The sequence below is a fragment of the Clinocottus analis genome, unplaced genomic scaffold (assembly GCF_023055335.1).
Source record: "Clinocottus analis isolate CAN_PGR_092001 unplaced genomic scaffold, fCliAna1.0.p SCAF_23, whole genome shotgun sequence".
Classification (NCBI taxonomy): Eukaryota; Metazoa; Chordata; class Actinopteri; order Perciformes; family Cottidae; genus Clinocottus; species Clinocottus analis.
In genome coordinates this window covers 5,170,001-5,184,411 of record NW_027175965.1, presented here as the reverse complement: position 1 = coordinate 5,184,411, position 14,411 = coordinate 5,170,001, and the positions used below count along the sequence as shown (strand labels likewise).

The 14,411-nt window shown below is 42.6% G+C and overlaps 1 protein-coding gene across 2 annotated transcripts in view; it reads left to right on the top strand.

Annotated features, from left to right (window-relative positions):
- Positions 1-3,600: 3,600 nt before the first annotated feature.
- The window catches only part of LOC137793409 (discs large homolog 1-like protein), a 91,026-nt gene continuing 80,215 nt past the window's right edge, over positions 3,601-14,411 (top strand). Inside the window, exons 1-4 of one of the 2 annotated variants that reach the window (XM_068589537.1) lie at positions 3,601-3,819; positions 4,920-5,090; positions 7,073-7,940; positions 8,459-8,555. In XM_068589537.1, the coding sequence (XP_068445638.1) occupies positions 3,801-3,819; positions 4,920-5,090; positions 7,073-7,940; positions 8,459-8,555 (1,155 nt within the window). In that variant the 5' untranslated portion in view covers positions 3,601-3,800. The remainder of the gene's footprint in view (positions 3,820-4,919; positions 5,091-7,072; positions 7,941-8,458; positions 8,556-14,411) is intronic. The other variant, XM_068589530.1, reaches the window with a different exon arrangement.

Sequence of the window (14,411 nt, the reverse complement as noted above, 5' to 3'; positions counted from 1 at the left end):
GGAAAGGAAGAAAGGTATGACAGAATTAAGTAGTGAAGAGGATGCAAGGAAGTATATTGGGATGGGGGAAAAAAGCAAATAAGGAGAAAACTACCAAGACAAGGGCCCAAATAATGAAAATAAATAACGGAACGTAGGAAGAAAAAAAGCAGAAAGGAATCAAGACAGAAGTAGAGAAAGTAGGAAAGGAAAAGAATGAGAGGAGAAGTAAACATATTAATGAAAGTGAAAGGGATCAAGTGAAAGTGGATCAAGTAGGTTATAATAGAGTGGATAAAGAAGGGAGGTATTGTATTAAAAAAAAAGGGATGAGGTCAAGAAAGGAAAGAGGAGAGGTTGGTGACAATCGCCTCAGCCGGTCTGGAGGAGATTTCAGTTTCCTCTGCTTCTCTGTGGATTAAAGTCAGGAGAGGCTCCTTTGTCTCGCTGTCCATTAGTCTAACAGCCTGAATCTCCTTCATCCCTCTCCAACCGTCCATCTCATTTATCTCTTGACAGTTATCTGAGCTGTGGCTTACAGAGAGACGGCCTCAGAAACAGAGTTGTATCATTAAGGTATAGAAAGCGTTTGTATAGTTTCAGCAGCTCCGAGAGACATTTTGGTCCGTTGTGATATAGTACATATAAAGTACATATCTAAAAATCCCACTGGATTTTGCACACAGCACATGTGACGAAACAAATGGATGAGTTTTTGATCAATTAAAATGACATAAGGATACTTTCTGGAAATTGAACTGGAGCTTGTTCATGCTTTCATCTACATTATATATAATTTTCATAAGGAAAGCTTTGTTGTTGTAAAGAGATCCTTATTGCTCTGTCAACTGGATTTCTCAGCTAGCGTTATTCAGCTTATAAAATATGATGCTTTGTTAGATATGACGAACCAATGTATAAAGTAGTAAATGTAGATATAGTCACTACAGTAAAATGCCCTTACACGTTTAAATGTACACTTTTATTGTTGCACATTGTATACAGCACAGCACACAGTGAAACCTAGCCTCTGCATTTAACCAATGATAATAAAAATAGACCTATAAAACTCATACAAGCATTTTTTTTCTGCAGAGTTAGTACTTTTACTCCATGTACATTGCTGATGCAACGTCTGTACTTGCGTGCAGGACTTTTACTTGTCATGGAATATTACATTGTAGTATTGCTCAAGTAAAGGATTTGAGTGCCACTGCTGCATTATTGTGATATACTGTGTAATAAGATGCCTGACTGCATTATAATGAATCATTGGCTTATAAACTTTGTACCCTGTGTCTGTCTTGTACCATTCCCCACTATTCTCCTGGCATCAGTACCCTCTGAAGAACAACTCTGCTTTCTGTGCTACGGGCCGACAATTAACAATAGAGAATAATACTACACACCCACACACACTTTGGGAAGGAAAAAAAAGCAGAATGATGTTGTTTTGTTCCCTTTCCTCTGTCTTTTACGCACTAGTCTGTCCAGAATGATACTTCTGTGTGCTGACTGACCAACCCACTTACACAATCATGCATAAATTCCCCCCACGCTGGCTCATAACTTATGCTGGCATCAGTGTGTGTGAGTGTAAGGGATACAGAGCAAGAGCGTTTTTCTGCCCCCACTAAAGCTGTCAATAAGCTCTTGACCTGATCAATAACAATACCAGAGACTGAGTCCATGACCTGCATTTGGCTTCTGTCTGTGTGGTGGGTGTGCATTTGCTAATGAAATGTCGCTACAGTCTCTCTGCTGTCTACAGACAAACACACAAACACATGCAATATTGTGTCCAACATGCGGGACTAATGTGTGGCATGCAGCATTTTTGCATTCCTAAATTTTGCTGTTCTGTCTTTGCACTGTGACAATCTGTAACATCTCCGCTGCCAAGGGTATGATGACTGACACTGTGACGGAGATGAACTATAAAATATCAAAGAGACCGGTGTCAAAGAGGCAACTATAGAAAAGGTAAGCTCCCACAATTAAGGAAATCAATTTGCTTTGTATCCCAACTTCCAGTGTAGTGATACTGTAGGTCTGGAATGCATTAAGGCTAGCTTAGCACCAGGATGGAAGCAGGAACCAGTTAGCTTAGCTCCACTGAAAGTGGAACTGCCTGATTTCTCACAAGGCTTCTCAAAGGTACCTTAACATGTTGTATTTTGTTCATTTGAATCTCTATTAGCATCCATTACAGTTAGCTCACGTTAGCTAAACATGATTGTATGGGAAACAAAATATGATCCAAACTATTATCAGCCACTCTTCTACTTTTAGGCTAAACGCTTAATTGTTTGTGGGTTTTTTTTATAGTCCCATATAATTTAAACAAAATATTAGCAGCTACTTTCAGTTCTTAAACTATTGTGGGCTATGGAAACAACCTAATAAACAGCACGTGTATTGGAAACAGGAAAGTTTATTGGCAAGACTCAATAGTCTACTGTAAAATGTTGTAGTGAACATGTTCTGCCCCACCTTCCCATACCAATGTTATTCATATGTGAAATGTTATTTGATCAAACTGGTTTGTGTATGAGATAATGAATTGCCTAATATCACCAAAAGAACGTTAGCTGGCTGTTAGCATGTGTTCTAACACAAAGGCATTAACTATAACTTTTGCTTTTTTGCAAAGCCATAATTATTGAACCAAAAAAGCTCAAAAGACACACTGAATTACTTTCATCTCACTTTGTTTGAAAGGAAATTGGGGACTAGTCCTTTAAGAGACATTGTCTTGCAGCATGGTAATTGGCATAAGTCTGTGTACACCTTTAGTTTACTCAACACAATACAACTGTTTACAATGACAACACCACCACAGTCACACAGGCAGGACTTTTTCAATTGATTTCCTTTCAGCCTACACCTTGCTTTTTATATCGTGGTACAGTAGTATAGTGCCTCGGCATGCATATGGGTTTCATATATATATATGTAGATTAGCCAACAAGTCAGTTCAACATTTCATTTAATTAACAAATGTAGGGCACTATCATTTAACAGTATAGCAGCCCAAAACAGTGGGATCATGGGAGGAGCGGTTGCACATGACTTCCTCTGGGAGACTAATCAGTGTTTATAAACCTAGCATTGAGTGGATTAGATGTAGCCTAGATCCAGCAGACCTTTTGGCCCTGGAATAAACCGGGTTTTCATCCACTGCACACAATATGACTGTTTAATGACAATACCGTGATCATAGGACAGCTATAGAAGACAGGAAGAGCCGAGGAGGGCTTGCATGTGTGAGCGTGTGTCCTTAGGGATTCTGTGTGGGTGGGTGCGTGCGCGCGTGCGTGTGTGTGTGTGTGTGTGTGTGTGTGTGTGTGTGTGTGTGTGTGTTTGTGTGTGTGTTTGTGTGTGTGTGTGTGTGTGTGTCATCCCGCCTAAGAACCGGTCGGACAGCGTTTGGAGTCACCTGAATGAAGAAATGGAGGACTAGATTTACCAACACGATACAGCGGGAGAGCCAGAGAGAAGGAGGCAAGATAGATAGAGAGAGAGAGAGAGAGAGAGAGAGAGAGAGAGAGAGAGAGAGAGAGAGAGAGAGAGAAACAAGCTTCGGGTACTAAGTCCACGCGGTGTCTGTCAACGTTGCTTTTCTTTTCCTCCCACCATCAAACTCTTGATAAAGTTTCCCTTTTCAATGACAAGGAGACCGGCCGGTGCAAACTGTGGCGCTGTCGTTTCGGTGTCCCACTTTGGAGGCAGGCTGTCCCGGGACAGACGCACACATCTGTACCAACAGACACCGTCACAGCGACACACAGCGAGACGCGAGCCCCGACCAGTGTGTCAGCATGCCCGTGCGACAGAAAGGTACGTTCATTGTGTATTTGTGTCGCTGTTCCTACCTCTTCAGTAGAACCTATGGTTAACCCCTGCACGCAGTCAATTCTGTTAAATGAACTATATCGAGTGCACCAGTTAAAACGAGCCGAGAAGGCTGCGATGACACTGTATGTTTGCTCATCAAAGTGTTGGTTTTTTTTCGCCCTGAAACTTCCCTAAAGCACCCGCAGTTTCACACGGAATTGTTTATTGGTTCATGAAACGCGCAGATCATTATTGCTGTTACTCGTTATTCAGACATTCAATTCGGCACACGAGTTATCCACCAATCGGTATTTTATTTTCACTTTTTGTATCTGCTTTTATTACAATATTGCTTTTATTGTTGCCCAATGCTTATTGCACGTCGTATTAAAGTGTGTGGCCGTGCAACTGATTCATATCTGAAACATATCCTACTTGAAATAGATTTACGTAAACAATCGATGTGTTGAATGCCGTTTGGCGTTCAAAGAAAGCGACATTCCCGAGATAGACTTTGAGGCTGTCAATGCTTCCGGTTTAATCAGCTGTTCAGAGTCCCATCGAGACTTTAACACCATAAACTATATTGCCATAGTAGCCTAATAAACTTAATTGTTGTTATCATTCCGCAGAATGCACACTACTAAATAGGCTGTAGTTTGCATTGTTGCCCTTATATGTATATCATGCTGCATTGTGTCATATTATATTGTCATGTAGTGATATTACCTCAGGAGAAGAGGGCAAACAGGCACCTTGATTCACCTTTCTAAAGCAAACAATTGTTTCATGCTCGTAAATTACTGATGATGTTATAAACGTTTCATTTTTAATTGCTTTCAAATATTAAATTCTAGATGTAAACAAGGAAACATTATCTGGCTCACCTGTTTCCAAAGTTACTATCAAGAGCCATCGATCAGGCTCCTATTAACCTGAAGAAGACCCTGTGAGGCCCGAACCAGCCGCAGTTTTTAATCATAGTAATCCTCAACTAAGTAGAGGCTTTTAATGCACATTAATCTCCTTGCTCTACTTAAGAGTCCCTGGAGAATTATACCTCTCCTTTTCTGTCTTTATTTACCTGTGTATTTTGTATTCAGACGCTCAGCGAGCCCTGGAGCTTCTCCAGCAGTATCGGGCCAAACTTGACCAGAGACAGCAGAACCAGAGCCGGAGCGCACAGGGCCTTGTGGAGGAAGACTCCCAGCTGCAGCAGTCTCTGGACAGAGTCATCAATGTCTTCCAGAGTCAGCTCTTTAGCGCTCTGCTTGGTAAGGATATCTGTTTATTTGTTCACTGTACCTCTCAACATCCGTTTACACCTCATATTACAACGTGAGGTGTTGATTTTGAAGACATGGTGGGATTTTTTTGTAGCTGTTTTCTTCTAACCAGCCCGTTGACCCCTTTCATTTTTATTGATGCTTGTCTTTGACACGTCTGTAAATGTTTCTGCCCCAGGCCACATTTTACAGTACATACCAGAGATGTAGGTATTTAAATCAGCGTTGGATTACATTTTCTCAAAACCGTGGCGAAGAAAACTGAAACTTGTCTGAGTAAATGTTGTTTCTGTGATTTACGTGAACTGACCCTTTAGATACTACCATGCATTTGGGATTGTATATGAAGACGTAAAAACATGTGTACTTGTACACATGAAGATTAGAAGGTGTGTCTGTGAGACAGCAGGCTCGTAGGCCAGCAGACAAAGCGCTGGACTTACTGTAAGAGTAGACAAGCACTGTGGGAGCATTAGTTTTTGGGGTGTTTACAAGATCTCGTGCTTCTACATGTTCGCCAGAAAATAGAGATCAGAACACAAACATGCAGGCGAGATGTAGCCTGTCACAGAAAACACAGGGCCCTTTGTAGAAAGCCTGGATACATTTAGAGAATGTGTAGCGACTTTAAATTCCTCCCAAGAGTTAACAGTCTGTGTGTAACTGGTTTGTTCAGCTTGTGGTGAAGGAAAACAAACTGGTTCTGAGTCTCTGCTCCCACCTGCTTAGCGCCACGCCCACACCTTTAGTTCTCACAGTAACACTCCTTTCTCTGTTGAGTGTGTGCGCTCTTCTTTAAACATGAGTTCCTGTTTGACTTCCAGCTTTAGTCGAGCTGTCTCTGGCGTTAAAGTTGCGTCTCGACTTCATGTATCATGTCATTCAATTCAGTTTATTTTGTACAGCCCGAAATCACAAATACAAATATGCCGCTGTACACATACGACATCCCTGTCCCGGGAACATCGGATCAAGTGTTTGAATATCTACTGTTCGCCCATGGAGTGGATTTTGAGTGACTGTACTTTGTAACTCACATCCTTGATGACTTTTTTTGGCTATTTTTTAATGAATTGTAAATCCCTCTTCTCCTTTTATCTTTACACACCCCCTCCAACTTTATACATATTCCATTTCCTCTTCCCACATACTGTACATCTGTTTCTCTTTCTCTTCATATCTCTTTTATGGCCCCCAAACTTATCTGAGCTTGCAGCCAGGTGTATGATTTGGTGGAGTCAGTTCTGTATGCAGAGAGGGAAGTGAAGCCTCTTATCATAACAGTCGCTGACGTGTAACCGTCGCTTATGTGCGATGTCATTGTGCTTACTTCTAAAACGGGAAATGACAGTAGAATGAACTCTCTTTTAATGTCGACATAACTATGGTGGCAGTAACCGTGTGCTGCCACTAGAGGTCAACGGTGCATTAGCTGAGACTTTTTTGCAATCAGCTTCAATTAGCCTGTCTGAGTCAAATGTGAAATATACAGTAGTGATATTACAAGACATGATTATTTTCACTATAGGAAACCCTGTTTAATCAGTTGTTCAGTCTATACAATGTCATCAAATCCTGTCAATCAAAGGGCCATGTTTCTTGTTTTGTCCAATGAACTGTCCACAACCCAAACATACTCAGTTTACAATGTTATGTACGTCCTGAGTCTCGAGAGCCTTTAACGAGAAAGTGTTTTTACTTTTGGAGTGATAAATGTCCGGAATGATTAACTGATCATCAATTTAATCTGAGCTTAACTTTTGTCTGATCAAATCGTCATTTCAGCCCTACTGCTCTGTATCATTTCAAAGATCGCCTCAGTTTGATGATATTTAGTCATTTTATCATTTGTTGTTTTGATTTTGCAATAAGTTAGTCTTTCATCCCTTCAATGTTTCAGTACCTCATTTATTCACCCATTAAACCCTTCAGTCATTCATCTCGGCTCTTCTCTGCTCTTCTCCTCTCAGACATTCAGGAGTACTACGAGTTGACCATCATTGCAGACAGCAAGTGTCCTGGGGACCAGACAGACGGTCCATGTAACCTTCCTGAGACAAGCGCCCCGCTAACAGAGCTTCCAGTCCAGCCACCGCCCTCCCCTGGTCCCCTGAGCCTCGAGGCTTCTGGAGGATCACCCAAGCCAAAACCCCTGACCCCCAAACCCAAGTCAATCAAGTCCCATGCTGCTCCACTCCCATCCGAGAGACTCACGTCTAAGCCATCTTCGCCTTCAGAGCACTCCATTACACCTCAGTCCAAGCCAAGCAAGGCCAAGTATCGTGCTCCTCCCCCTCCTGTCCAACCTGGAGCCTCGAAATCAACAGAGCCTCCTGTGCCTTCTTCTCCCCCCAATGCCACATCTCCTGGAGTCACAGTGAATGGTGTGGGAACCCCCACCGGCTCCATAAAAACACCTCTCCGAGCGTCACTGAATGGAACAAAGTCACACCTGAGTGCCACCAACTCGAATGCTTCTTCAGAAAGCTCCGTCAGCTCCGCCAATCCCCAAAGCGACTTCGCCTCTCCAGACCTCAACTTGGTGACCGTCTCAGCCCTCGTCTCCACCACCGTCCAAGGCTTTGTGTTTCCAACCAGTCCAGACAACCGCACTCCCACCAGCATCACTCCCAGCACCAGCCCAGGTCTCGACCGAGTCACCGACTCTGCTCTGGTCTCTCCAGCTCCTACGACCAGCAAGGACCCAGGCGTGGGCAAAGTCACTCTCATCTCGAGTCCAACCAGCCCCAACCAGGGAAAGTTCTCGAGTCCAACCAGTCCCAACCAGGGAAAGTTCACCTTCAGCAGCCGCAGCCCCACAGGTCCTCCTTATCTTAGGTATGTTCCAGATTCGTATGTTTGCATTTTTATTCATCAGCAAAACTTTACTGTTTACTGACATTTTAACACACTCAATGGATTCATTATTGCTGGAAAGTTCAGTATGCAATTCGCATTTATAGCCACAAGTGTGGATAAAAGAAAAAACTAAGTATGACTTTTGTCACAATTTGATCAAACAGTGTGCTGACACTGTCACAATACAAATTATTTATACTTTGAATAGACAGATGTAGAAGAATAAACTTTTTGTCACAAACTATGACAGATTTTCAAGCCATTGATAACATTTAAGTTACAACAGGTGGTCCTTTTCTTTATTTGGTCAGATATTGTACAGTAGCTAAGCTAATAATGCTATTTTACTCTTTTCTTCTATTTATTTCCACTAAAACTGAAAACACAAAACCCATTAATAGACAGATTTAACAATCTCTTGATAATACCAATAGACTAAAACTGAATACCGGTTAATTGCCGTCTAAACGCCGTCTTTACTTTGTCTCTGTTCCTAGTCCAACTAGCCCCGGGCCAGTACACATCACCTGCACCAGCCCGAGCCATGGTCCAGCCAGCCCCAGGTCGGCTACCGGCCCACTGACGCCCACCAAGGTAAGACATCTCTGATTGCTTTGTGCCAACAGGAGATCTCACCGCAGTTGAAAGCAGTGTATAATATGTATTGCTGGGGGATCCAGTTGTTGGGTGGTGACCTTGAGTTGACGCGAGGGCTGCACGATTCTGGAAAAGCCGTGAGGTCATGTATCTCTCCGAAGTCTGAGATGAACTATTTAAATGACAATATAGCGTCTATTTTCTCCTCGAAGTGCTTGTCATGTTTAGTGATGGACTGTATAATTCTCCCAATAGACGTTTAAAAGGTCGAGTGGCAGAGCTGTAGTTGTTTTCGTGGTCCTAATTGCCTCATCAGATTTGTCACATTTGGGGTTTATTTTGGTGAAATTATCGTCAGCGAGTACGTTCATTTGTTGTGATACCTTGTTCTGCATTATGGGATGCAGAACAAGAACATTGCTTGTAAGATACATGCTGTCACGAGTATCCTTTTGTCAGAATTAGGGTTGGGTAAATCTTCACACGTCTCCTCTTGAACCAGTTTATGGAAAGGCTGCTGGTGGCTGCAGAGAACAGAATTAGATGGACAGATCGTTTATGCAGGCTGGCTGTTTTGGACATTGGCTTTTGTTGCATTACATAATATGACAAGGGGAATCAATTCAGTTCAGTAACATTTTATTCCCCAGTAGAGTCAGCAGAACGAGCTCAGAGATGGGCTCGTGCAACTGGTTTTGTCTCGGTGAACTTGTTGAAATGGTTTCTTGTGGTTTGGGCTGTTTGAACACAGTCTCACACGGGACACTTTGTTGCTCATAACTGCTGCTGATTGCCGACGTCTCAGGAAATTGTGCTGATATTGACTCAGTTTGCTTTGTGCTAAACGTTCAATCCAGTGCTGTACAGCATGTGCAGCGACACACTGCTTGTATTGTCTTGTTATTATTGGGTTGGTGGTAACACCAGGTACAACAATGTGCTGCTCAGGTGTTCATAATGTTTCCAATAATAATAAGAAACTGTGGTTGATTTAGTTTTTCTTGTCTGGGACTTTAGTGTTAAGTGGCCAACATTGAAATTAAGTGAAACACATGTTATCTATTTTTTTCTGATCACTCATCATTTCACTTTTTAAAAAATATCTAAGATGACGTGTATTGAAAGTAATAATTGAGACCCAATGATGATGTTCATTTAGCACACATTAAGCAGTGCAGACAGACTGTCATCGCTCTGTTGGCAGCAGTGAGCAGCATGAGGAGGGCGGAGCTGGACAGAAGTAGAGTAGGACAGCAACAAAGGGAAATGCAAAATTGTGTGTATGTGTCTGTGTGTTTCATGCAAGACATTTGCAGATGAGACATTTTCTCTCTGCCCTGTTGGTCTTCTACAGTACATTACGTTGTTTCAAATTCAACATCCGTTATAGTGATGGTGTCCATCTAGGTAAAGCCTTGTATCCTGAGTGAGTGAAATTAAATCCCTTATTTGTGTATGGAGCTTCAGGGTGAATGCTGAACTTGAACTTCGCTCATACCCAAAGTTGAAAGTAGAGCATCCGTTGCTTTATCGCTCACTCAGTCTAACCCCCCACTCCTGCCAGAGACTGACCTGATAAAACGGCAGAGTGGTGTGTGTGCGTGTAGCATAAGTATTTGTGTGTGTGTGTGTGTGTGTGTGTGTGTGTGTGTGTGTGTGCTTACGTCTGTGCATACACGTCTGTCTGTGTGAGCGTTTGCCTGTGCATCCATGTGTGTGCGTTTCTGCGCCTGTCTCTGCATGTTTGCCGGGGTTTTTTTTCAGTTTTTTTTTTGTGTTCTGTGTGTGTGCGGATATATATTCTGAGCCATGCACTCTTTGAGGGCAAAATGTGTCTACCAGCTGCCATAAAACGAAGACAGCAGCTGGAAAACAAGAGGGCGGGCGGAGGTGCGCCGGGACTGCTGCCATGTTTCCGAGACGGCCTCTGTTTTAGCGGAGAAGTCCTGTCTGGCTGCTCCTACGATGGAAGGGCAGGTGGAGAGGACATGAGAAAGGGAGGAGAGGGAGAGAGAGAGGGATGAAAGAAGAGGGTGTAAAGGAGGGGACAGAGACGGTGCAGACGGCAAAAGGATGTCACCAAAAGCAACAAGCGGCTGAGTGGTGGAAGTGGCAGCTCGAAGATGTTTTGATGAAAGTTTGTCAGTCGGACTGGTGAGGATGGACTGCATCTGCATCCTCACTACCAAGGTGAGACACAGGAAGAGAGCCGGCTGAAGTAGAGCAGCACGGAAAGGCAGAGAAGACGGAGGAAGCAGGGTGTGACAGTGTGGACGTACAGCCTCAGATACATTTTCAAAATGACTAAACTATCTTTGTCTCTCATGATGACATGCATTCATTAATTACAGTCAACACTGTACTTTTTTTATGTTGCAATTGTGTGTGGCATGATTGTCAACTGTCATCAAGGTAGTTGGATTTTAATTAAAAAGTGGGGCGGATTCCACTTAAGACATCCAAAGTAAGCATTTCAGGATTCAAACTGCAGGTTTAGCAAATGATGGGAAGCTAATTGCACCTGCTGACAATTAGCCGTATCAAATTGGTGACAGGTTGCTTATTGGCCAGATGTTATTGGTGTGCTGCAGTTTGAGAATGAGCAGGCTTGAGGTGATAACTTGCAGGAACTGGCTGTCCTCTAATGAAGCGAGTCTAATGGGAATGCCGAGCTGTTGCTCAGCTGTTGGTCTGACAACATGTGAAACCCGGAGAGACAGGAAACTGGGTTGATAGGACACGCGCTTCAAACGACCAGCTAGCTGACTGATTCGCTGGTTGACGGCTCTCAAGGCGGGAGAGAGCACTTGGTTGGCATACATATATAAAAGTAGTCATTATGCATATATGTTGCATGCTTAGAAATGCATGGCCCATTTAAAAGCAGCGGGCCCAGTGTGGGCTGGGTTAGGCTCCAGGTATTCAATGTATCCAAATTGTCAGACATCTCGACATCCTCGACATTCTGACATTGGAAAGGCATGGGTGTGGTTTCAGAAGCTGTTTGAAGACCTGACAAACATTTTGTTTGAAGCAACAACTTAAACCAGCAAAAATAGCTAGTGCGTGAGAGAAATACCGCCGTTACTGATCTTTTCTGTAACTTCTTATCGGCCATTAGACTTGCATCGTGTTTCCAAGACATCTCAGAGATTTTGTTCTTCTACGGCTAACCTATTATCTACACCTCACGACCTGATCCTGCACTTTCAAAAAAACTTAGTTTGTTCTGAGATAACTGTGATTGTATCATACATAGTTACTGAAGCAGAATTAAATACTTTGAATGTGTGGTTACATCCTCGTTCAGGCTTAGTCTTGGGCCACTCTCAATCTCATTATGGACTCAGTCTTGATTGTGCTTATTCATGGCCTGTACTTAAGTGTTCATACCCCATTGTCTGCTTGAAGGACACACCCTTTGACCTCGACTCGGAGCCAGTTCTTGAGCTTTCTAAGTCGCTGTGTGGAGCACGATGACCTTTCCTCCTGCTGGCAAACTCTCACTGTAAATTATTGTAAATTATATCCGATAACAATAAGACTGTAAGCTCCAAACAAAGGCTGCATGGTCTCGTAAGGAATCTGATGAATGATTAAAAAGTGCTCGAGGACTGAGACATCGTCACACACACACACACACACACACACACACACACACACACACACACTGAGACTGCAGGGATTCCATCACACATTCATCTGGTTAATCTTGTTTATCTCATTACTATAATGGATTGAAAAACAGAGGGTGTTCCCAGAGTTCAAGACTTCTAGATTACTGCTGGAGGATGATTCAGTACATCCTTCTTCATCCTGCTTGATTAATTTCTTCCTCCCATCTTTCTCTACGACCCTGTTAGACTGTATTGCCATGTGCATTCTGGGTAAATAGAAAAACAAGTTCAAGAATCAAGACCTGAATACACTAAAATAGACCCTGGGTTGATTAGAGGAGCATTTGGTTACATTAATGTTAAATACACTTCAGTGAGTTTCCTCACATAGGAGCAATCCTACAAATAGATGCAGGCCAATCGAATTACTTGCACCTTAATCATGACATACACATGAGCCTTAAAGATTACAGAACACAACTCATGTGTTCATTCAAAAGCATTGAAATAAAGAATACTCTTCTTTTCAAACACCAGACAAATACAGTCAGTAGTATCGATGCTTGTGGAGGTTGTTGTCAAACAATACCGTATGTGGATTTTACTTTCTATCATTACTCTCTTCTCCATCTCGCTCAATCCTCTTTTCCTCTCTAATAAATCCCGTCTTAAAGCCCACCCTGGCTTCAGAAGTGTGTGATTGTTGTTTAGCCTTTCTCAGTGTCACTGGCCTCTTGTGCTCCCAGAGAGCAAGAGGCTCTCCTAAGAGGCTTACCTTAGGCTGCTAATAGACTTTACAGAGGTGGAGCCATTTTAGTAGGAACAAAGAGGAGAAAAGAGAGGGAAAAAAATGAAAGAGATGCACAAAAAGACTAAAGGAAGAGGAGCGATCAAGTGTCTGAGCGAGGGCTTATGTTCCTCGTATATCTAGCATTTCTGCGTTATTTTACTGGATTTTGCCAGAAAACTCTGCTTCATCATTCCACCGATCCATCCATCTGTGCAACTGTCCAGCTGGCTCCGTGATGTAACTGTGAGGAGGGGTCACGGCGGACAAATTAATCAACGGAGAAAGCATGAGAGGAGAGGAGGGAGAGAACTTCCCAAGCAGCTGCAGGACTATTAAGCGCAAAGCTATGCATCTGCAGTAGCAATGTCCTGCTGCAGGGCTGCTGTCACTGGTTAGCTGGCTCCACGAGACCCTCAACGGAAGGTGGAGAGATCCACACCTGTTGTGAAGAATTGGACTGAGTCTGTAGGTGTTTAGGTATCCCTGCATGTAGTAGGGCTGACACCTACCGGGTCAGTGCAAGGGCTAAATGTGAAGATGGACCGTCGTCACTCTTCTTCCTCAATCCATGTAATGTATCTTCACTTACTTTATTCACAAGTCCTTTTCTGACTCACCTGCTGCGAGAGTTCACGGAGGGAATTGGCATGAGTCTTGTAGAGCGAAGCAAGGTCAACTGAGGTTAAATCGCGTGTGTAAAACTATATGGGGTTTTACACACGCGTGCTGTGTGTAAAACCCCATATAGTTTGATGAACTCTTTTGTTTGTTCCTTGTTTTTGCTTCCACAGTTTTTTTAAATAGTTTTTCAAGTTTTTAAATCAAACAAAAATTGACATGTTATCTATATGTGTACATAAGTAAGGCACATGTTGCGTGATCCTTACGTAAGTACACTTTGATTAAAACATCTTTCTGTATGTTTATCTCATTCGCTTTAACAGTATTTAAGCCAGTATCAAGCACATATGTGTCAGTGTTATAGGTGCTTTACAAATGATTTTAAAACGAGAAGTGTGTCACATCCTTCTGGAACACTGATCCAGAGTCTGATTCATGGTTTCACAGAAGTGTAGAGATCAGTGAGGCTGGCTGATGTAATTAAGAGGAATTATTCCAGGGCCAGAGATCATGACTTTAACATTAATGATAGCTGCCTGCTCGTGCTCCATTCCCTGTCGCGGCTAACCAACTACTCCTCTGAACTCTCCAGCATGATGACAGTTGAACACTAAAGTCCACCAGAAATCCACTAAAGAACTCTAACTTTACTCATTGGCCTCAACACGATGGAAACATGTCACTATGTTTTAAAAGGGACACAGAAGAACCAGTTCAAATTTCAGTGCCTTTGATCTTTCTTTCTTTTTGTTGAAAATGCAGTGTCAAGCCATGAGTGAATTAAAGAAAAAAAATGTTTGAATGAAACTTTTCTTAAAGTTTTCG